General features: G+C 45.2%; 1 protein-coding gene across 2 annotated transcripts in view; it reads right to left on the bottom strand.

Moving 5' to 3' along the window:
- Positions 1–25,203, bottom strand: part of LOC126475152 (uncharacterized) — a 34,611-nt gene extending 9,408 nt beyond the window's left edge. The window contains exons 1-2 of one of the 2 annotated variants that reach the window (XM_050102769.1): positions 25,050–25,203; positions 21,784–21,859 (exon numbers count right to left, since the gene is read on the bottom strand). In XM_050102769.1, the coding sequence (XP_049958726.1) occupies positions 21,784–21,842 (59 nt within the window). In that variant the 5' untranslated portion in view covers positions 21,843–21,859; positions 25,050–25,203. Of the gene's footprint in view, positions 1–21,783; positions 21,860–25,026 lie in introns of both variants that reach the window. The other variant, XM_050102768.1, reaches the window with a different exon arrangement.
- Positions 25,204–25,513: the final 310 nt, after the last annotated feature.

Below are 25,513 nucleotides of genomic sequence, written 5' to 3'. Positions count from 1 at the left end.
TGGAAGATATATCAGGCGACAGCTGTAGATGGGTGCGTAACGGAGTAAAATAGGGGCACTCAAGTAAAGGTGTCTTACCGTCCACAGCTGAGAGCAGTGAGGACAGAGTGGGGGAGGATTGCCACTTAAAAGATGTCGATGGCTAAAAAGAAGACAGTGCCCTATCCGGAGTCTAGTTAAAATTACCTCCTCCCAACGACGCGTTCGGGACGAAGAGGTCCAAGCACAGGGAAGAGCTTTCACGTCCCGCATTTTATTACTGGCAAGTGTCGACCAATGTGCATGCCATAAAAAAGCAACACGACGACATAAAACACCCCATAGACCAGCGAAGGGAATCGTGCGAATAGCTGGCTGAAGAAGAGAGACTGCAGCCTTGGCCGCTATATCGGGCGCCTCATTTCCACAGATACCAACGTCTCCTGGAATCCAGAGGAACGCCACAGACGCCCCCCAAGTGGAGCAAGTGGAGGCAGTCCTGAATCCGGTGGACCAGAGGGTGGACAGGGTAGATAGCTTGGAGACTGAGGAGAGAGCTGAGAGAATCTGAACAGATAACATTCTGTATCCGCTGATGGCGACGGATGTATTGGACAGCCTGGAGAACAGCGTAAAGCTCAGCAGCATAAACCGAACACTGGTCGGGAAGCCGAACATCGATTTGGGGTGTCGCCAACAATATAAGCACTCCCTACACCAAACGATGTTTTTGAGCCATCAGTGTAAATAAATGTGGCTTCCTTCATTTGTGCACATAGAGCAGCAAATGCTCAACGATAAAAAAGTGAAGGCGTACCATCCTTGGGAAACTGAAAGGTCAGGGACCAGGTAGGCTGTACCCCAAGTTGTCAAGAAAGTTTTAGGAAAGCGGAAGGAAAGAGAAGGGAGCAGTTGACAGAAGCGGACTCCCGGTGGTAGTAGGGAGGAAGGGCGGCCTGCGTACCCCAAATCCCATGAAGCGTCGAAAAAAATGTCATGGGGCGGATTAGCAGGCATGGAAGACAGATGGCTAGCGTAACGACTCAGAAGGACAGCTTGCCGATTGGACAGCGGAGGTTCAGCAGTCTCAGCATAAAGGCCTTCCACAGGGCTGGTGTAAAAAGCTCCAGACACTAAACGTAATCCACAGTGGTGGATAGAGTCGAGACGCCGAAGAATAGACAGCCGAGCAGAGGAGTAAACTATGCTTCCATAGTCCAATTTCAAGCGCACTAAGGCGCGATAGAGGGGGAGAAGGACCACTCGGTCCGCTCCCCAGGAGGTACCATTCAGGACATGGAGGGTGTTGAGGGATCCCAGACAGCGAGCTGAGAGATAGGAAACGTGGTAGGACCAGCACAGTTTTCTGTCGAACATAAGACCCAAGAATTTAGCGACGTCCGAAAACGGAAGGTTGACAGGTCCTAAATGTAAGGAAGGTGGAAGAAACTCCATACGACACCAAAAATTAACACAAACGGTCTTACTGGGAGAAAAGCAGAAGCCTGTTTCAATGCTCCAAGAGTGGAGGCGATCGAGACATTCTTGAAGACGTCGTTTAAGAAGGCTGGTCCATTGAGAGCTATAGAAGAGTGCAAAATCGTCCACAAAGAGGGCGCCCGAGACATCAGGAAGGAGACAATACATAATGAGATTTATGGCAATGGCAAACAGTACAACACTTCACGAAGCCCTGGGGTACCCTGTTTTCTTGGGAGAAAGTACGGGAGAGAGTAGTGTTCACCCGCACTCTGAATGTGCGCTCTGCCATAAATTCATGAAGAAAAAGGGGCAGCCGACCTCGAAAGCTCCAAGAGAACAGTTTGCGGAGAATGCCCGTCGTCCAACAGGTATCGTATGCGCTCTCCAGATCAAAAAATATTGCTACTGTTTGGCGTTTCTGGAGAAAATTGTTCATGACATAAGTGGAGAGAGCAACAAGATGGTCAACTGCAGAACGATGCTTTCGGAAACTGCATTGGGCAAGTGTTAAAAGACTGCAGGACTCCAGCCATCAGGCTAAACGGCAATTCACCATACATTCCAAAACCTTACATACACTACTCATGAGAGAAATGGGGCGATAGCTAGAGAGGAGATGTTTGTCCTTTCCAGGTTTTGGAACAGGAACAATGGTAGCTACCTACCATCGTCTGGGAAAAGTACTGTCGGTCCAAATTTGATTATGAAGGCGAAGGAGGTAACACAGACTATGGTATGATAAAAGCAGCAACATGTGTATGTGGATACCATCCTGTCCTGGGGCGGAGGAGCGAGAAGAAGAAAGAGCATGTTGGAGTTCCCGCATGGAGAAAACAGTATTATAGCTTTTGCGATTTTGAGAGGAGAAAGCAAGCGGTTGCACTTCCGCTGCACGTTTCTTCGGGAGAAACGCTGGCGGGTAATTTGAAGAGCTCGAAATCTCAGCAAAGTGTTGACCCAATGAGTTTGAAATTGTGACGGAATCCACTAATTTATCACGCACGACAGTGAGCCCAGAGACCGGGGAGAAACTAGGCGCGCCAGATAACCATCGAATCCGACTCCAAACTTCCGAGGAGGGAGTGAAGGTGTTAAATTAGCTAGTAAGGAAGTCCCAGCTTGCCTTCTTGCTATCGCGGATGACGCGACGGCATCACACACGGAACTGCATATAGCGGATACAGTTGGCCAAAGTAGGATGGTATCTGAAAACGCGAAGAGCACGTTGCCGCTCACGTATTGTGTCATGGCATGCCTCGTTCCACCAACTGGGGGGTGCCGGGGCAATTCGGACTGAATATGAGTGACCTCATCGTCGACGCTAGGAAAGTGACGGTCATCGAATGTTGCTAGAGACGAAGAAAGTGTCCAATTGGCTTGGGCAAACTTCCAGTGTCGTGGGCACACATATAGCAGTTGTGGCTGCAATCGAAGGACACATGGAAAGTGGTCACTCGAGTGTGTATCAGCAAGAGCGAACCATTCGAAGCGCCGAGCTAGCGTGTCAGTACCGACCGAAAGGTCCAAAAGAGAGAAATTTGTCGTGGAGTCAGGTAGGTTGGTTGGTTGTTTGAGGTTAAAGGGACCAAACAGCAAGGTCATCAGTCCCTTGTTTCAAATAGACTCCATTCTGCTAACGGGACATCTCAGTATAGTCAGAAAAATAAAACGGATAAAGGGGAAACGTAAAAGGGCAGTCACGTTGTCATTAGTAAAAACAAATGAGGGAAGTTGGCAAGAGAACGAACCCAACACTATGCTGAAACAGCATAGGCAAGACCACCTGTGACTTAAAAGGTACAACTGCTATAATGCAGAAAGTACGTATGGGAATAGAAAAACTAACCAAGCCTTAAAAAGAAGGGGTAAAAACAGAGTAAAAGGGAAAGAAAAGAGGATTCCGGTCAGGGAGGTGAATCGGGAATCTCTGAACACTGCCTACAGTGGGAGACACTCAAACACTCACCGCCCTGCCCCAACACCAGAGGGAGATTAAAAACTTTAAAACTGAGAATAAAAACCACTCTCCCGGAGGAAACCTAGAACCAGAGAGACCATCCGGGAATCGTCAGCCAACATCAAAGGTAAAGTGTGGGGGAGTCTGTACTTAGCACGCAGAGCCAAAAGAAGGGGGCATTCAACCAAAATGTGGGCCACTGACTGGAAGGCTCCACAACCACATAGCGGGGGTGGCTCATCACGCAAAAGGAAACCATGGGTCAGCCTGGTATGGCCAATGCGGAGACAACACAGTGTGGTCGAGTCCTTGCGGGAGAGGCGAAAAGAAGAACGCCATGGGCCTGTATTCACCTTAATGGCACGAAGTTTATTAGACAGTGGAGTAGCCTCCCAAGAATTGGCCCATGACTGTGCGAAGTGGGATTTGATGTGAAGCCGTAAATCCGCTGCAGGAGGGGTTACAGAAAACGGGGGGTAAGTAACTGCTCCCCCAGCCAAACGATCAGCGAGCTCATTACCCGGGATACCCACATGGCCCGGGACCCATAAGAAGTCAATGGAACAAGCAGCACGGTGAAGATCAGCGAGATGGTCATGGATGGCAGAGACCAAGGGATGGCGCGAAAAACACCGGTCAATAGCAAGAAGGCCACTCATCGAGTCCGTACATAACAAAACGCGGTTGTGTTGGGATTGTTTAATAAAGGTAAGGGCCCGGGAAATTGCCATCAATTCCGCAGTAAACACCCCACATGAGGGTGGCAGTAGATGATTTTCCGTTCCAACGAAGGACGTGAAGGCATACCCAACATGATCAGCAGATTTAGAGCCATCAGTGTAAAAAACAACAGCATCCCGAAACTCCCATAAAATTTGGCGGAAAAAGGAACGGAACACCACCGGGGGGATGGAATCTTTCGGACCGCGGCGGAGATCCATCCGAATTCGAGGCCGAGGAACTAACCAAGGAGGGGTGGAGGGGAGGGAGCGAGGAAGACAGGACAAAGAAGGAAGCCGAAAATCACGGGTAAGAGACGCAAGGCGCAGCCCAACCGGTAAACCCGCCCGAGGGCGGGAGTCAGGCGGGCGACGTCCATGGTCTGGGAATAGAATAGAATAGGAAGGATGAGCGGGAGAAGAACGGATAGTAAGGGCATAAGACACCAGAAGCTGGGACCGCCGAACAGAAAGGGGGGGGATCCCAGCTTCAACCAGGAGACTATCAACAGGGCTCGTAGGGAATGCACCGGTGGCCAAACGGATACCACGATGGTGGACTGGATCCAGCACGTGCAGCGTGGAAGGAGCAGCTGAACCATAAACTTGACAACCATAGTCCAAACGTGACAGAACTAGAGCACGATAAAGACGGAGGAGGAGGGAACGGTCCGCACCCCAGGAGGAGTGGGCAAGGAAGCGAAGGACATTGAGTTTACGGAAACATCCTACCTTCAGGAGTCTGATATGGGGCAGCCAAGTGAGCTTGTTGTCGAAAAGAAGACCTAGGAAACGAAACTGTGGAACCACAGGCAATCTTTGTGCAGCGAGATAGAGCTCTGGATCAGGGTGGACCGTAGTACGGCGACAGAAGTGGACCACCCGCGATTTTAAAGGAGAGAATTGAAACCCGTGGGAGAGGGTCCATGCAGAGGCACACCGTATAGCCACCTGGAGCTGCCGTTCTGCAGATGGCATCGAGGAGGAACTAACCCAAATGCAGAAATCATCCACATACAGGGCAGGGGCGACCAAGGGACCGACAGAGGCCACAAGTCCATCGATAGCAATGAGGAAAAGAAGGACACTCAAGACAGAACCCTGTGGGATGCCCGTCTCCTGGGTCCGTGGAGAACTAAAAGCAGTACCAACTCGAACTCTGAATGACCGATGGATCAGGAACTGGCGGATAAAAATCGGGAGTGGGCCCCGAAGACCCCACTGATGAAGGGTTAGTAAGATGTGATGGCGCCAGGCCGTGTCATAGGCCTTGCGAAGGTCAAAAAACACTGCAACCAAATGGCGGCGCTGGGAAAAAGCCTGCCGAACTGCGGATTCCAAGCGAAGCAACTGATCGATTGGAGATCGTCCCTCTCGAAAGCCACACTGGTAAGGGGACAATAGATCCCGAGATTCAAGGACCCAAGTGAGCCGACGGGCTACCAGCCGTTCAAGTAACTTACAACCAACATTGGTCAAACTAATTGGCCGATAGCTGTCAACAGATAGGGGGTTCTGACCAGGCTTAAGGACAGGAACCACAATGCTATCCCTCCACTGAGAAGGGAAGTCACCCTGGAGCCAGATACGGTTAAACACCCGAAGAAGATGGTGCCGTTGTGGAGCACTGAGATGTTGAAGCAGCTGGTTATGAATGGAATCTGGGCCAGGAGCCGTATCATGAGAAGCAGATAGAGCAGAAAGAAATTCCCATTCAGTGAAAGGTTCGTTGTAAGATTCTGACTCACAAGTGGTGAAACATAAGGGGACAGCTTCAGCCTGCTGTTTTTGATGAAGGAAAGCAGCTGGATAGGAGGCCGACGCTGATGCCACTGCAAAATGGGTCGCAAGATGTTCTGCAAGAACTAATGGGTCCGTACAAATGCCATCTGGGAGGTGAAGGCCTGGGAGGGTGGACTGCCGATGGCAACCTTGGAGAGAGCGAAGTGTAGCCCATACCCGTGACAGAGGGACAGTGGAACCAAGGGAAGAAACGAATCGTTCCCAACATATCCGCTTGCTCTGTTTGATTAAATAACGGGCTTTAGCGCGAAGGCGCTTAAAGGTAGAAAGGCTGGCTACAGATGGGTGCCTCTTAAAGTGTTGCAAAGCTCGACGGCGATCACGGATGGCAATGGCAATGGCCGTACTCCACCACGGGACTTGCCGACGACGAAATTGTCCAGATGAGCGCGGGACAGCAAGGTTAGCAGCGCGAACAATCGCGTCAGACACGTCACGTAGGACGTCATCAATACAACCCGACAAAGAGGGAGAAAACTCGACCTGTGCAGTATATAGAGGCCAATCGGCGCGGTGGAAAGACCAACGAGGTAACCTCTCCATCGGGGAGCGGGAAGGGAGCGTGATAATCAACGGGAAATGGTCACTATCACAAAGGTCGTCGTGTGGCGACCAGTGTAATGAAGGGAGGAGAGAGGGAGAAGAAAGAGAAAGATCAATGGCAGGAAAGGTACCATGACCAGCACTGAAATGAGTAGGGGAGCCATCATTAAGAAGGCACAGGTCGTGGTCTGCAATAAATTGGTCGATAAGAAGACCTCGTCTAGATGGAAAGGCACTGCCCCACAAAGGATGATGAGCATTAAAATCCCCAAGGAGGAGGAAGGGAGGAGGAAGTTGCTGAAGAAGGGTGGTTAAGGCAGCAGGTGTAAGAGTCCTGTCAGGAGGGAGATAAAGATTGCATACTGTGACTGCAGAGTCTAAGTGGACCCTAACAGCAACTGCTTCCAATGTAGTTTGGAGAGGAATCCACGTGCTAGCAATGTCTGTACGGACCAACGTACAAACGCCACCAGAAGCCCGCAAGGGTCCGACCCGATTTCGACAGAAAACACGGAACCCACGGAGGGTCGGTGAGTGAGCATCAGTAAAATGAGATTCCTGGAGAACCACACAAGCTGCTGAGTAGGACGAAAGAAGGGATTTCAATTCCGGAAGGTGACGATAGTAGCCATTACAATTCCATTGGAGAACCACAGAACGATGGTTTAAATGAGGGCTGAACACGCTAAATCCAGTCATACCGCCGGGTCCCCACCCGTCACCGACAAGGAGGGGGCGACATCCATAAACGACAGGTCAGAATCCGGTTGTGAAGCCGGGGAAGGGACCTCCGGTGACACCAGAGGCTCTTTGTCCCGGGACTTATGTTTCTTCTTCTTTTCAGGCTGAGATCGAGGAGGGCTGTGTGGCATAATGGAGCCAGCTGCAGCAAGATCAGGAACAGAAAGAGACCGGGCGACCTGGGGGCCGATAGACCGCGGCTCTCGCGGTCGCCGCGCTGCAGCAGACCTTTGACCTGGAAGGTGCCGGGAAGGGGCATCCCGGGAGAGGCGCCCTTGACCGGCAGACGCCGAAGGAGTGGGACACTTCTCCGGCTGGGGAGGGGGAGCGGCGCCCAGAGGAGAAGGTGTGGGAGCCGCAGGGGAGGGGGGAAGGAGAGGGGTCCGGGACGGGGGTAAGGAAGGGATGAAGATGTAACCAAGGCGTAACTAGATGTCATGGACACAGGGTGCAATCGTGCATATTTCTTACGGGCCTCTGTGTAGCTTAAACGATCAAGAGACTTATACTCCTGTATCTTTTTTTCTTTCTTATAGACTGGGCAATCTGCTGAACGTGGAGAATGACTACCATGACAATTTACACATACAGGAGGGGGAACACAGGGACTCCCCTCATGGAGTGGACGTCCACAGTCACCACAGAGAGGGTCCTGGGTACAGCGAGAAGACATGTGGCCAAAACGCAAGCACTTAAAACACCGCATAGGAGGTGGGATGTACGGCTTCACATCACAGCAATAGACCATAATCTGAACTTTCTCAGGAAGGGTATCCCCTTCAAAGGCCAGGATAAAGGCACCAGTATCAATACGATTATCTTTAGGACCCTTCTGAACACGCCGAACAAAGTGAACACCCCGCCGTCCGAGATTGTCCCGAAGTTCCTCATCAGTTTGAAGGATGAGGTCTCTGTGAAAAATCACACCTTGTACCATATTTAGAGACTGGTGAGGGGTAATGGACACGGGAATTGTGCCAAGATGGGTACAGGCACGAAGGGCCGCAGATTGGGCAGCCGAAGCAGTTTTTATCAGTAACGAACCCGACCACATCTTGCTCAGGGAGTCCACTTCGCCGAACTTGTCTTCAATGTGTTCCACAAAGAATAAAGGTTTGACACTGGTGAAAGTATCTCCATCAGTCCTGGTGCAAACTAGATAACGGGGGAAAGGTTTTGCCCCTAGACGACGGGCCTGACCCTCCTCCCAGGGGGTAGCCACGGAAGGGAAGGCCGAAGGGGCAAGAGAAGCAGCACTTGAGGAATCAGTACCACGCAGAGAGACGGCCGCAGAAGAGCGGCCAGAGGTTTGGACCCTTATGCGTTTCATCTGCATAGCGTCCGCCCTGATACCACCCACTCCGATCAGGGGCTCTCCTCACGGGCGCCACCCAGCCACAGCAAGGGCCGTCTGGCACGGCGGCCATTGCCGGGAGTTCCGATGCTCCAGGATGACGAGCAACCACTCCAAGGCATGCATGAGGAGGTCACAGCTCAGGTATCAGAAGTGTGATCCCTGTGTGTTCAGGGGGCTCAACCAAAAGGGTACATAGCGACCCCACCACACGGGCTGGCTACCGTGCTGGCTATGCACCCTAGCATCAGACAACGACGTAGAAGAAAAGGTGGAATATACCAGGAGGGCACACGTCGGAGACACTAGGTAAGGTGCTCTTCCCCAAATGGCTCACACTACGGAAGAGAAATTTTGGAATGGAGGTCAAACCCCAGAGGGGGACCAAGGAATGCCAAAAGGAGGAGATGATTACGCAACAAAGCCAGAGTGTAAAACCAACAGAACCAGGAGGATAGCGGGGGCCAACATAAGCAAGGACACCAATAGAGGGAGAGGAGAGGGCGAGGGGAAAGGGGTATGGAGGGGAAAGGAGGGGAAGGGAAAGGAAATGCAGCCCGGGAGAGAAAGAAGGCTGCAATGGCTCGGGGCCCCGTGCTCGCCACGCACGTATCCACGAAAGAGTTGTGGACCCCCTGGGGGGTCGTGGAGTCAGACAAAAATGTAGGGTCCCCAGTGTTGAGGCAAACAAGATCCGCTTGGTGGAAGATGTCTATCAATAGTGAGCCACACGGACAAGGATGTGAAGATCCCCAAAGCGGGTGGTGGGCATTGAAGTCCCCAACCAGCAAATAGGGGGTGGAGGCTGACCAAGAAGATGAAGGAGATCAGCTCGTGCCATTGGTGTGGACGATGGAATGCATACAATACAAAGAGAGAAGGTGTACCCAGAAAGGGAAAGACGGACAGCGACAGCCTAGAAGGAAGTGTTTAAGGGGACACAGTCGCGAACAGGCTTAAAAAAGAAAATAATTAAAAAAATCAAATTTTTTTTAGTCTTAATCTATGCTCCAATTATTTGGCTACAAAATGCCGTTTGCTTCATACAAATCTGATTATTAGATTCGGAGTTATTAATTTGTTCGTGAAGCATGGTAACTAGCGCCACGTCCATTTTTGCTGTGTCTTGAGCAGTAGTCAGCATTGACTATAGTACAACAATCATTTATGTTCCACGGATATAAATACTCTATTTGGCTTGCAAGAGAGAATTGTTATTCTGATGTTTGCCAGCCTGTCTGCATTGTCGACTATCGTCTGTCAATTTCTTCATCCTAGTTGTTTACGTTTTGGTCATATAAATGTAATGATTTTGTGAAACGTTATAACACAATGGGTAGAATGAGGAAGTTTGAATATAAACCTAAGTTTCGTGGAAATAAATATGTAAAAATAAACTGCGAAACTGCTAGTTTTGGACAGAGGGCTGAAGTCAGTGCGAGTGTCAGTGCTTCAAGCAAGAAGCTTCTAGGTGCTGCCAGTTTTCCAAGTGCCTCTCAAATGGGTGACAATGCAATATGTGGCGTGAACAGTGTTTCTGTTATTACTGACACAAACATTCTCATCTCCACGAGGTTATTACATGAACTTATTGAAAAACACACAAATTCTAAAAACTGTGGTGGAAACGTTACTTTGCACGAAGATGTGGTGAAAACCAAGGGAACTGTTTGTAATTTAGTTTTGACATGTTTAGAATGTAGCTGTACTGCCAATACAATGTCATCCCACGTAACAAGAAGCAGATTGTATGAAAACAGTGTAAGATTAGTGTATGCACTTACATCTATTGGAAAAGGGCGAAGTGCAGGTGCTGTTCTTTGTGCAGTGATGAACATTCCTCTACCTCCAAGAAAGTTTGATGTTTACAACAAGACTATTGGTGCAGTTGTAGCTGAGGTAAGTGAATCTACAATGTTGAAAGCAGCCAAAGAAGCAGTTCAGCGCAGCCAAAGAAGCAGTTCAGCTGAATGATACGAAATCTGACCCAAGGCAAATTTCCGTTGGTTTTGATGGCAGTTGGCAGAAACATGGGCATACATCCCTAAATGGCATTGTGTCAGCAATTTCTTTTGATACTGGGAAGGTTCTTGATATTGAAATTATTACTAAGTCCTGTGACATCTGTAGCAAAAATCCCACTATACAACATGTGTGCAAAAAGGACTATGATGGTTCTAGTGGAGGCATGGAAATGGCTGGTGTTGCTAACATTTTCAAAAGATCTGTGCAGTGAAGAGGTATCCTCTATACAGACTATCTTGAGGACAGGGACAGTAAGGCTTATCTGAAAGTGGTATAAGATAAACCTTACGGGCCTAGAGTCAAAATTAATAAACTGGAATGTGTAGTACATGTACAGAAAAGAATGGGATCACAACTTCTAAAGATATGTAAGGAAAAAAGTTAGGTGGTAAAGGCTGAAATAGACAGGATCCAGACTTATTATGGTATGGCCATTAGAAATAACTGCAACAATGTAGAAGCAATGAGGAGAGCCATGTGGGCTATATTCTTTCATAAAATTTCAACAGATGAGGAACCACAACATAACCTTTACCCACGGGGACCTGACAGCTGGTGCAAATTCAACAACCCAGCTACATCTTCCAGCTATAAGCACAAACATTCAATTCCAGAAAAAATCCTGCTAGCTGTGAAACCCATTTTCAGACACCTTAGCCAACAAGAGCTCTTGAAAAAGTGTCTCCATGGAAAAACTCAAAACCCAAATGAAAGTTTGAATTCTGTCATTTGGACAAGGCTACAAAAAACTGTTTTCGTTAGAAAAGAAACACTAAAATTTGGTGTTCATGGTGCAGGGATGCGCTTCAATGCTGGTGTGTCAAAGAAGACTGATATATTAAGACTCTTGGGAACAAAGGATGGTATCAATACTGAAAGGGGACTGAAAAAGATTGATATGGACCATATCCGTTATGTTGATATTTCTCAGGAAATGCTACCAAGGCGGCCAGGATAGCCAGAAGATCAAAGAAAAGAAGATAAAGATCAGGAAGCTGAGCCACAGTACAGCCCTGGAATGTTTTAAAAGTGTGTCTGTATGACACTGTACATTACTTTCTTGCATGTAAAACTTTAATACCATTTTTCTCAAAACTACATTTTTTGACCTTCTGGTACACTTTTCTCAAAAACTATGACTGCTACAGACATCAGACTTACAGTATCTCTTGTTAATACAACGATGATTAATTAGATAAAAAAATAGACCAGTAGTGATAAAAAGAACAGATTTACAAGCTCCAAGGTGTTTAGAAAAGTTTTAATTTTTTGTCTTATAGAACAAAAAAATGATTACTCATGAAATGTATAAAATACATTAACCATTTTTATGTGATTTGAGAATGAAGTTTCAGCTGTACACTGTAAAAAGTTTCAGGTCTTTATCTCCATTAGTTACGTCAGAAAGTGTACTTGACGTTTGCTCGTTTTAGCATTGATTCCTTATGGGAGTTCCCTCACGACTGTGTCCCCTTAAGGGGATTGGGCGATAATGGAGAGTATCATGGAGAAGAATCTTGAGTCCTCCATGTGCTGGAGTGCCTTAAACAGAATGGAGATCAAATTGGACTGACTGAAAAGGGGGGAAAACAAAGCCGTCGTGGGGACGCAGCTTTGTTACCTGAAGACAGATGATGACCGGCGAGTAGGATCATAAGAGGATCGACAATTCATCCAGATTGGCTCGAATGCCGCGGATATTCCAATGGATAATGGACATAAGGTGGACAGAAAATGGAAGAATGTGACCAACGTTGCCCTCAATTCAACGACTTCTCAGAGCTTGCGACCAACAGCTTGGAACGGCATTCAGCCGAAGGCAGAAGATCCTGATCCATAGGTTGTTCAGGAGCAGCTCCTGCCACCAGTGATCGGCCAGTTGATCGGCCGCCAGCAGTGTGCCTCGGCGACACAGAAGACGGCCGAGGGCGGCTACCGCCAGTTGGTGCTGTAGATGAGACACGCCGTGGTGGAGAAGGAGAGGAACTGGGTTTCTTATGAGCCTTCTTGGAAACAGGATGTTTCGACGAAGGAGGAACTGATGGTTGTGAAGTTGGGGTACGTAAAAAATCTTCACGAGTACGCTCTATTTTGGAAGCCCGGGTGTCTGACTTGGGCTCGAGATTTAGCAGAACCCGATGAAGGGTGAGCCATAGAGTGAGCAGGTGAAAGCGGGGTGGTTGAACGGGCGACCTTTGCGCTGGCCGATCTGACGACCGTGGCACTAAAGGTGAGATCACAAGTCTGCGTGGCTGCCTCCTTTGTTGGCCGAGGAGAGGCAAGGACAGTGCTGTATTTACCTGCCTGAGGCACAGTGGGCTTTCAACTGGTGAATAATTTTCGAGTAGCAAAGGTCGACACCTTTTCCTTCACTCTGATTTCCTGAATGAGCTTTTCGTCTTTAAAAATGGGGCAATCCTTAGAGGAAGCGGCATGGTCACCCATACAGTTGGTGCAACAAGGGGATGGAGGTGGACAAGCACCCTCATGGGCATCCTTGCCACACGTAACACATTTGGCCGGATTGGAACAGGACTGGCTGGTATGATTGAACTGCTGACACCGATAGCAACGTGTAGGGTTTGGGATGTAAGGGCGAACGGAAATTATCTCATAGCCCGCTTTTATGTTCGACGGGAGTTCAACTCTGTCAAATGTCAAGAAGACAGTACGGGTTGGAACGATGTTCGTGTCAACCCTTTTCATGACTCTATGAACAGCCGTTACGCCCTGGTCAGACAGGTAGTGTTGAATTTCCTTGTCAGACAATCTGTCGAGGGAGCGTGTATAAACGACCCCACATGAGGAATTTAAAGTGCGGTGCACTTGCACCCGGATAGGGAAGGTGTGGAGCAGTGAAGTATGTAGCAATTTTTGTGCCTGGAGGGCACTGACTGTTTCTAACAACAAGGTGCCATTTAGTAATCTGGAGCAAGACTTTACAGGACCTGCAATTACGTCGACACCTTTCTGAATAATGAAAGGGTTGACCGTGGAGAAGTCGTGACCTTCGTCAGACCGAGAAACAACAAGGAACTGTGGCCATGATGGAAGAACTGTCTGAGGCTGAGACTCATAGATCTTACACTTGTGAGCAGACATAGTAGAAGATGAGGAAACCATTGCAGAAATACCCCCATGATTACCGGCGTCTCCGATGCCGCTCCTCCCTTGTGGGGGCCCTCTCTGAGGGCACTCCCGCCTTACGTGATTGTTCACACCTCCCGAGAAACGGACGGAGGGACCAATCGGCACTTTCGGAAGGTATCAGCTTGGGTAATCACCCCTCCCTGGGCCTGGCCGTTACCAGGGGGTACGTACATGTCCTACATGTCTACCCGGGGCGGGGAATTACGCATTACCCCCTCACCGGCTACGCATGGAAATGCGTGGGTCGGCCTTCAGACACGCAGAGGTAGGAAAAAACAAAGAAAGGGAAAGGAAAGAAGATAGGTCTCAAATGCCGCAGTGGAGAAAAGGGGAAAGAGAAGAGGTAAGGAAAAGAGAAGGACAAAGGAAGGACGAAGACTTGCAAGCAGAGAAAGAAATGTATTACATTTTCAAGCGTCCGTCTCTGGACGTAGGCACAAAACATACTCCCAGAGGGGGAGAAAGGGAAGGAAAGAGGTGGAGGTGAGGGGGGGGGGGGGGGGCGAAGATGGGGGATGGGGAAGGATGCGGAAAAGGAAGGTATGCAGCCTGGAAAGGCTCAGGGTCCCGTGGTCGCTATGCAGTATCCACAAAAGAGTTGTGGACCCCCTGGGGGGAAAATACCTTCACTGATTTCACAAATAACCTCAGAAAGAAATAGGCCTCTTGAAAGAAATGTATAAGGTGTAAACCAACAATATAGTTGACTGCCAATAAAATGTTGGTTCTGTGACATTCATTATTGTCAGTTATTACCCACTGTGTTATATGTATTATCTTACAGATAATGTGAGCTTTCTTTCAAGAAATATTTGACTACATAGTGTACAAACTGCCAGCGACTGCCACAATTTTCTTCTTCTTATTGCCCATACTTTCTAATATATGAACTACTTTCATAGTTCCAAAATGTACTAGAATACATAAAATGTCTATAAATGCCGCAGTGCACAATGTATTTGCAGTGAACAGTCACAGTTTCCGAAATCCATCGCCCGTGGCCTCTAGGCTGCTGAGGAGCACTGCAGTCCTTGGTTCATGGATAAATTACAAAAATCCACTGCATTAGGCCACATACAGACAGACCCGGCCTGTGGGCAGTTCAGTGAGTCTAAATCTGATGGGCACGACCTTTACATTAGTGGGAAACAAAGGGCACCAAATTAGCAGGCCCCATCCATTAGATACCTGCAAAAATGGCCTACGGTTTGAACCTGTCACAGAAATCCAATTGTGTAACCAGCTATTCAGGAGTCAGAGACAGCATGTTGGTGAAATGGGATTGTAGTGATCAATCCATGCAACAGGTAACTTGTACAAATACTCTGACAATCAATAATAATGAGGATAGGTAGCAACTCACCGTAAAGATGATTGCTGAGCAGCAGACACGCACGTAGAAAAGAATCACATTCTCACAACTAAACTTTCGGCCATAGCCCTTGTCAGAATTTGAGAGCACATGCACATTCACTCACACACAACTCAAGTACATACAACTGCACTCTCCGGCCGCTGCGTCTACAGCCTCTGAGAATCAGATCCAAACAAACCAATCCCCACACCTCCCTGCCTCTCGTCAGCAGCTGCTAGGCCAGCGTCAAAAAGTGGTGGCAACACTGATGCAAACTGAGGAGAGTGGTAGGAAGGGGAGAAGCAGCAGTAACGAGGGAGCAGGGAAGCAACACATGTGCGCAGCTACACATTACCAGTGACTATGTATGACATCTCGGTAAACAAACCATTTCATCTACTGAGACAAAAACAATATTTTTCCAGTGTTTCTTTTTTCCAAATTTCCCCAACACATTTGAAATTCCCTATTTCCAGAACCTGTGGCAACCCTGTTCACACACAGTTATTTCCTGAAGTAACTGTCATCAGAGGCTCTGCTGTAGGTTGTTTGATCTATTAGTTAGTTGATGGAATCTGTAAAATTTTGCTTTCAGGAGCAAATGGCATGGCATCGACAGTTGCTTCACTGACTGCATCCTGCCATGGTGCGCACTGCTCTCATCTCGGCAGAAGAAACATTTAAATCTGCCACTGGAAGTCACTGCTACATAAGGCTCACCAAATGCCACTAGGTGGCCCTACACACACCATCAGAGACTGCCAAACTTGCATCATCTTACTGTCTGCAATTGTGACTGATCTGCACATCTTTTTAAGCTGCAGCACTTGGAGCTCTGCCTATGACACTATCTGATAACACCACGCATGTGAATGACAGTGCAGCGAGATCTTATGAATGAAGCACAAAGCAAGCGAGAGTACAAATCTATCTCAACGTTACTAAAGGTATGTTCATGGAAATTTAAATGAATAGCCATGGAGCTTTTCAAACAAAGAGTGCCTTTCATAACAGACAGTCCATTTTTGCATTAACACACTCCTGTTGCTCTGTACCATTAGCTATTTCTTCTATCTGTGAGAAAGCTGTACTTTTACATCAGTAGTTCACTAACAAGTGTATGAAAGCAAGATTCAAAATCAAGTTGTCCTAACTGGCACATTGGATGTAAGCTTGTTCCATATTTCCAAATTACAGTACCTCATTACCACTGCAATTAAGTACTATTGTTTTGTAAACTTTTGAATTTTAAGAGAAACCTACATGTACTTAGAAGAAATCCATCAAATCAACAGCTATATTAAGGGAAGGATAGAATGCCACTCACAGCAAAGGCGAATATTGAGTTTCAGACATGTCAACAAAAAGACTTGCAAGAAATACACACACACACATTCATACAAGAAAGTATTGTAAAACAATGTTATAACAATGCTAAATGGATGTTTTGTGCACAGAATTCCAGGTCGTGAGTTGTTAGACAATCCAACTGAGGTTTGGGAATGTTGGCTAAGCAGCTCACAGTAAGACTTGGGTTCTCTCAGAAATGTGCCCCACCTGTGGTTGCACTTGCCTGGATATCAGGATGGGTCCCCTTGTGGCTTGGGGAGAGAGGTGTTCCATTTTCTTCAGAATGGCAGTGACAAATCCATCCTGAACCAACAAAGAAGATGCTCAAAAAGAGCACCAAGATTGGGAACAAACCCTTGCTTACAATGAACTTGTGCTGAGTTAACATGTTAACTCAAAATGAGGTACTCAATTTTTCAAATAAGCTGTGCAAAAATGGACTTTCCTATGGTGTTTAATGTCCTTTATAATTACGAAACAGTGCAATGCCTACAACAAAAACCATACATTTTGTCAATAATGAAATTCTGCACAATTTTTGTGTAAAAACAATGGAAATTTCTGGAGGGAATAACACACAATTTTTTTGCATATCTTTACCTTACTAAAACAAAACTAAGATATATTACGCATAAAAACCGGGTTTTTAAAATGAATGTTGAATGAACTGCAGAATGGGTGGCCTTTTCAGATACAAGTTCAAAACTGTCTAAATATTGAGGGACAATTCTCTGGAATAAACTTTGCCTCCATTTATGTCAAGATTCATCCACTCCTAAAAGACAAACTTTACACATGCCACAGAGAAACTGAACAAAAACTGAAATTTTTATGAGATTTACTTTATGAAATAACACAGCTGAACTCTGTATTTCGTTACAATGAAGTTTCTTGATGACAGAGGGCCCCTGGTGCAGTGAAGTCTACATAAAAAAATCTTGAAACTCTTATACCTTACACTATGTGAACTATTACTAACAAAGAGATAGAGGGGCTGGCCAGTACTTACCTCAGCTCAGTACAGCCAATAGATACACATAAAACAGAACCGAAAATTTACGTTCCTAGCTTTCGGAACAAATGAAATGTTCCTTCATCGGGGAGGAGAGAGGGGAAAGAAAGAGAAGAAGGGAAAGGAGATTCAGTTACTCACAACCCAGGTTATGAAGCAACAGGGAAAGGAAAATAGGGAGAGTAGCAAGGATGGAGGCATTGTTGTCCGAGGGAAGCCAAAGATATTCTACTGTAAGTACTGTGCCAGCTTCAAACCAAAGAGGATGCATACAGAAGTAAAGAGGTATATAGTGTAAAGATAAACACAACTATGTAGGATGAAAAGATGCGTGAATGGCTAAAGAGGAAAGGGAAAGAGAAGAAGACTGAAGAGTAAATGGGATTGAGGTTGTTTAACGTAGGTTCAGTCTAGGGGGATGGCGGGATGAAAGGATGTGTTGGAGTGCAAGTTCCCATCTCCGCAGTTCAGAGGGACTGGTGTTGGGTGGGAGAAGCCAAATGGCACATACGGTGTAGCAGGTTCCTAGGTCCCTAGAATTATGCTGGAGGGCATGCTCTGCTACTGGGTATTGGGCATCTCCTAGGCGGACAGTTCGTCTGTGTCCGTTCATGCGCTCAGCCAGTTTAGTTGTCATGCCGATGTAAAAGGCTGTGCAGTGCAGGCATGTCAGTTGATAAATGACATGTGTAGTTTCACACGTGGCCCTGCCTTGAATTGTGTACGTTTTACCAGTAGCGGGGCTGGAGTAGGTGGTTGTGGGGGGATGCATGGGGCAGGTTTTGCAGCGGGGTCAGTTACAGGGGTAGGAACCGCTGGGTAGAGAAGGTAGTCTGGAAATATTGTAGGGTTTAACAAGGATGTTACGGAGGTTAGGGGGGCGATGAAAGGCAACTCTGGGTGGTGTGGGGAGAATTTTGTCAAGGGATGATCTCATTTCGGGGGTTGACTTGAGAAAGTCATATCCCTGGCGGAGTAATTTGTTGATGTTTTCGAGGCCAGGATAATATTGGGTGACAAGGGGGATTCTTCTGTGTGGTCTGGGGGTAGGAACATTGTTGTTGGACGGGGAGGAATGTATTGCTCGGGAAATCTGTTTGTGGACAAGGTCTGCAGGATAGTTGCGGGAGAGGAAAGCACTGGTCAGGTTATTGGTGTAATTGTTGAGGGATTCGTCACTGGAGCAGATACGTTTGCCACGAATACCTAGGCTGTAGGGAAGGGAGCGTTTGATGTGGAAAGGATGGCAGCTATCAAAGTGAAGGTACTGTTGTTTATTTGTAGGTTTGATATGGACAGAGGTGTGGATGTGAGCTTCAACAAGATGAAGGTCAACATCCAGGAAGGTGGCTTGGGTTTTGGAGAAGGACCAGGTGAAATTCAGATTCGAAAAGGAGTTGAGGTTATGGAGGAAATTGAGGAGTGTTTCTTCACCATGAGTCCAGACCACAAAGATGTCATCTATAAACCTATACCAGGCCAGGGGAAGCAGCTGTTGGGTCTTCAGGAAAGCCTCCTCCATGCGGCCCATGAAGAGGTTGGCATAGGACAGAGCCATCCTGGTTCCCATGGCCGTTCCCCTGATTTGTTTGTAGGTCTGGCCTTCAAAAGTGAAGTAATTATGGGTGAGGATGAAGTTGGTAAGTGTGATAAGGAACGAGGTTTTTGGAAGATCTTCGGGTGGGCGTTGGGCGAGGTAGTGCTCAAGGGCAGAGAGACCATGGGTATGTGGGATGTTTGTGTAAAGGGATGTAGCATCTATGGTGACAAGAAAGGTTTCAGGTGGGAGAGGAGTGGGAATGGATTTGAGGCGTTCTAGGAAGTGGTTTGTGTCTTTGATGTAGGATGGGAGTCTGCGGGTGATAGGTTGGAGGTGCTGGTCTACCAGAGCTGAGATACGTTCGGTTGGGGCTTTGAAGCCTGCTACAATGGGACGGCCAGGATGGTTCTCTTTGTGGATTTTGGGTAATAGGTAGAAGGTAGGGGTACGTGGCTCAGGTGGAGTGAGTAAGTCTATGGAAGCCATTGTGAGGCCTTGTGAGGGACCTTGGATTTTTAGGATTTTTTGCAGCTCACTCTGGATGGAGGGAATGGGATCCTGGGTAACAGCTTTGTAGGTTGAGGTGTCGGAGAGTTGACACAGTCCTTCTGCCACATACTCCACACGGTCAAGTATGACAGTTGTGGAGCCTTTATCTGCCGGGAGGATGACAATAGAGCGCTCTATTTTCAGCTCCTTAATGGCACTGGATTCAGCTGGGGTGATGTTGGGGGTTGTCGGGATGTTCTTCAAGAAGGACTGGGAGGCAACACTGGATGTGAGGAATTCCTGAAATGTCTGCAAGGGATGGTTTTGGGGGAGGGGAGGAGGATCCCTTTGAGAAGGCAGTCTGAACTGTTCTAGACAGGTTTCAACACTGGGTCTAGTATTTGGGGGCTGTGTTTGGGTAGTGAAGTGATATTTCCAGTTGAGGTTCTGAGTGAATGAGAGGAGATCTTTAACCAGGGCAGTGTGGTTGAATTTAGGCGTGGGGCTAAAGGTTAAGCCTTTTGATAGAACAGATGTCTCTGGAGGAGAGAGGGATCTGGATGAGAGGTTTAGGACTGAATTGGGACTGGTGATCTGTGGCATTTGACTGTGGTTATAGTTGAGATTTGGTCTGTGTGGGGTATGTGCTGGGATGGGGAGATTGAGTAGGGTGGCTAGGCTAGGTTTGTTGGCTATGAGGGGGATTTGTTGAAGATTCTGTTGTGGTTGGTGTTTGTGAGGGATAGGGAGAGGGACCCCACTTCTTAGGTGTTGCACTAGCACTGTGGATAGTTTTTTCAGGTGGTGTGTGGGATGGAACTCAAGTTTGCAGCTGGCTTCTAGGATGATGTTCCTGAGTGTGTTCTCCAAGCAAGGGTTTGAGAGGTGGAGGACTTTGAAGAGAGAGAGGACCTGTTGGGAGTGGTGGTTACATGAAGTAGTGTAGAGATTCAGGACAAGTTGGGTAAGGGCTAAGGATTGAAGGTTCTGGAAGTCCAGGAGAGACTGTTGGAAGGAGGAATTGCACCCGGAGATGGGAACTTTTAAGGTAAGACCTTTAGGGGTAATTTCTAAGGTTAAGCAGGACCGGAGGAAAAGTATGTGGGATTGCAGTTTGGCTACGGTGAATGCATGTTTCCGGAATGAATGTAAATAATGTGGTATAGGATTAGGGTACATAGTGGGTAGGGAAATTAAATAACTAAAGTTGAAATAGTAATCATAAGAAGGAATAAAACGCGGAGGGAAGGACGAGAAAGAAAGAAATTGTGTTGGTAACGTTCAATACCAAAGGAAGACCACTCAATAAGAAAAATACGGAAAAAGTTGACCAGACCAAGCAAGTATGTCCAGGTCAGGGGAAAAGAACGCACGTTGCTTAAAAACAGATATAGCGAGTGGCGAAAAAAAAGATCGCGCGTGCCGCAAAAGTGATCGCTATGTAAGTAGTGAACAACCTCTCAGGGATGTAGTTCATTGTTCAATGAAAGACATCAACTCAAAAATGATAAATAGTTTTGCACATTCTTTACAAAAAATTCACCAGCATTGACTTAAGGGGCTCCTGGAAAAACATGCAATACACATCTCAAACTAAGAATGTCTGACTACACATAATATGCATAGGTATCTATGTAGAGGGTCTGAACAGAATCAGATAGTAAGATGGAAATCAGTACACCACTCAGTATGCAATTGCCCTAATATGAACTACAAATGTGAAAAACATTTTAACAGTTACGTAGTTTATGGGTGATAAGAGGCACCAAAATACTCATTACAGACTTCTCCATTGTATAATTTAAATTTTCTAAAATTTTCTTGCAATTTTTGTTTTTGTAATGAAAAGTATGTTACATATGTGCAAACACAGGCATCAGGCTACATAAGAAATTTGTATGTTATCATAATCTTTATTTCACCTTCACAAGCTCTCAACCAAATCACATCCCAGCCTAACCTAAATCCTGGGCTACACCACAGATAAGTCTGTCACCACAACCAAGATTTTTGTTTTTGGAGCCTAGAGGTTCAGGTTTCTAGCATAACACTAGTCCAAAATAGCTCTCCTGTAACATTTGTGTCACAAACTAATAGGACTATGAAGTTATCTAGATGTAAGATGTATCTATTACTGTGTGAAATATAAAATGTTAGCTCTGATACAAAATATGGGCAACTTGTATATTAAATTCAACACAAATTCTGACATGGAACAAGGAGGCAAAATACACAATTTTCTTGCAGACATGGATGTAAGAAGAAATTTACAGAATAGTGTGTACCTTTTAATGTCAATCTCCAACTTTTCTAGGCTGTCTGGTAGTGATAAGTCACCCGCCATGTCCTGAACTTCATAGGCTGCAAATTAATGAGATTTTAAACATTTTAATGTATGCCATGAAAAAAGTCTCAGAATATAAGAATAATATACTACATGCCAAGTCAATCTCGTCTGCAACCGAACTATTACTTCAGGCTCCAGATTATAACTACACAGTATAATATTATTTGCACTAATAATCACGAACTACAAATCTGTTAGCGAAAAATCACTACACTTCACAATTTACGATATTGTTAACATGGCAATAATCATGCTTAGTCAAGAAGTTAAAGTGCAATAAAAGCAAGCAATCCATCACATATGACTACGCAAGAGGCATATAGCAACACAAGCATGTCACAGTGTTAAGCCAATGGCACCATCAGATGTGGTATGGAGTGTATGTGGTCACCACACTGCTTTCCTGGCCATTGTCTGGTTTTTTGTTGTTAGAGCTGCTTGTAATTGGTTGGGTAGCTTCCATAGTTGGTGGCATCAGATTGAGTGCAACTGTATCTTTGTGTTTTTAATATACTTTGTGTGATATCTGCTGGAGAAAATCTCACACAAAACACTAGCCTAAATAAAAATGTGTTTGGAAATTATCCCATGGAATGCGGCAAATCACAGACATTCAAGGGTAATTTTCAGAGAGCTGCTTCCTGCATAATTTAGTGGAATATTGTTAATACCAACTCGGACAATTGTAACACAAAATGTATATGGCCAAAATATGATATTGGGATATTTATTAAACAATTATGAAAGAACAAACACTGAATAACATAAAACTTTATTAGATTAAAAACAGCCGACCCATTGCAAAGGATAAAGTAGTCTTTACCTAGGTTTCGATAAGTTTAAACCTATCTTCTTCAGAAGTCGGCAGTATTCCGACTTCTGAAGAAGATAGGTTTAAACTTATCGAAACCAAGGTAAAGACTACTTTATCCTTTGCAACGGGTCGGCTGTTTTTAATCTAATTATGTGGAACCGTTGCTGTTACGCAGCTATGTTTAAAATAATGAAAACATAAAACTTTGTGACAAACAATATGTCAGAAATGAAACTTAAATGTTTCTAAACTTCAGAAAGCTCTTTGCAATACTTAGAGACTGCCATGGAGTAGTTGCAGATGATCAATGGATTTAACATGAAAGAGGTGGATCGACTGTCTTGATTGGCTCAAACACCAAGAAGGACTTTGGAACTCCAATACATTCTTTCAATGGTCATCAATACCTACCCTCTCCTAATACTTTAAAAGCCCTATTTATTAGAATTGTTTTTATTTTTGATGGAACTAGGCAGAAACAGGTCTTATCAAGATTTTGGATCATCTTTTATACCACCCAATTATACAAGGCTGTAAATCATGTATACATCATTTCTGAGTCTCTTATAGTACGCTGTAAGACCTCTACATTCTTCACGGTTACATTATGGGGTTCTTTAGGTTTTGGATCCACTATCCTAGTTTGATAATGACAAAAGGAGTATGGAGGTTGTACTCTGTTACATACATTTTTAAAGTGTCTTTCAGTTTTGTTAATATAAAGGTCCATTTGGCCACATATTTCAGTGAGTTCACTAATTCCACTTCATCTTTAGGAATAACTGATTTCCCTCCAGAACTGAAACCTTCTAGTCGTTTGGGATGAGAGAATAACAAGTCCCCTTAGTCCATATTTTGCATAACTTTTCATGCTTATACTGGAAATTTCATTCACTTCTGTAGTTGCTAATAATAGTAGGATTTACACATCTTGTATATTCACAGCTAATCTGACATTTTGCTTGCAATAAGTTTACCTTGTAGGATCACCCACAAGATGACATCTTAAAATCGTCCCAAAGCATAGAAAAAATTTCTGGCACTTTATTCAAAATTTCCTCCTCTTACACAGATACATGGAAATTTTATTTCTTGTTTAAGAATGTCTGATTTAGGATGATAACTTTGTAGGAAATTTAGCTAACACTGATGCATTGGTATAATGGAATATTAAATTAGACTTGATGAAACAAAACCCCAATGTTGCATTTTCTAAACTAACACTGCTGCAATCATACAGGAAACTAACTGGATCAAAATACTTATAACTGCACGAAAAAGCTTGAGTTTTTCTGAAAAAAACTTATATGGTGAGGCTGACAATTAACCCAAGTTATCCCATATAAGAATGACTGCTGCTTTTAACAACTTTTTATCACCCTACTTGCTCTGTTACCCTATTTAAACTTACATCTACATTACGGCTGACTGTGAGGTCTGTTTATATTGAGATGTGACAACTTACTTCATTTTGACACTGATCATTTCAAGAACAATATTTGCAACAGCATTATTTGTCATAAGTGAACAACACACATTCACAGTAACTCCTCATGATACATAACTATCATGGTCCACTAGTATATTAATACTCAGGAAGAAGAAATTGTAATACTACATAAAATAACTATGTGACTAGCTGCCATCCATTACTGTAGTGTTCTTGCTCTTTAGAAATTATGTGCCACTTATGTGTCACATTACAATGCGTTTACAACTACTTAGCAGCTTAATCTTAATTACATTTTGTTACATCATGAAAACTAATGTGACAAAGAAAAGAAATTGTGAACAACGGAGACAAATTAGTATGATCTTTCTTTAAACGCTAGTTTGCAACATCAAATTACGCAGGTCGTTAATTGGCACTGGATGACAACAGAACTTCGGGCTACATGTACCACAAAAGTTAAATCTTTTAAAAGAAACTTTCGAATAAATTCTGAATTTAATATTTTTCGTTACTTCCCCCATCTGCAACGATAATAAGGCGAAACTAGACCCAGTACCAAACTTCCCCGTTATTAACTGACGAGCTGGTCGTTTACGCTCCTACGATAATGATACAAATAGGTAACTGTTGCGTTAATATGACTAAAAGAAATTTAATGTAACCAAAATAGTTCTGGACATAGGATGGCATAAGGCGAAAACAAAGGAACTGATGTGTCTTCACATTATGCAATGAAATTGTAAGGTCGTAACTAGAGAGGGGAAAAAAAAGCAATTGTGTAACTAAATACAAGAATTAATTCCTCAGAAATAACAGGTACGCAACAGAGACATGGCATCATTTACAGAATTTAATAAACGTGACAGTAAATTGGAATGACCTTCTGTACACAAATTTCAAATCAGTAATCTTACCCTATGGATATCGTTACATGTACCTCTACTCTCCTCCCAAATTAATCAGAGGCGCACAAGTATTGCTCGAATATATCACAATGTCTCCGCAACAAGATGACTATGCACCTAACACCACACTATACGCCATAATTTTCTGTTTATTGAAACTCTGTTTACAGAGATATTGTAGTCTGTTGATGTTAAGAACTACTCTTTGAAATAACTCTCGATTATCGTTTCTAGGTAACGACACCGCTGGCATCTACAGGTGGGACCCAAGAGTTGGGTTTACATTATCGAGCTCCTTCAGCGATTAATTATGAAGATCATTATAGTCACGAATGAATCAATAAGTTTTCACAAATGCAATGTTATTTTTTTCACTACAGCAAGCATGTTTCATGCATACGACCCTCTGCCAGCAGCATCACACGAAATACTAGTTAGTAGCTGTATGAGCAAATATTTTGGGCATCGAAAGTGATTACCAGGCATAAGAAGGTGC

Source organism: Schistocerca serialis, chromosome 4 (genome assembly GCF_023864345.2).
Source record: "Schistocerca serialis cubense isolate TAMUIC-IGC-003099 chromosome 4, iqSchSeri2.2, whole genome shotgun sequence".
Lineage (NCBI taxonomy): Eukaryota > Metazoa > Arthropoda > Insecta > Orthoptera > Acrididae > Schistocerca > Schistocerca serialis.
Note: the sequence above shows the minus strand (reverse complement) of the source record. Positions and strands in the feature narration are given on the sequence as shown.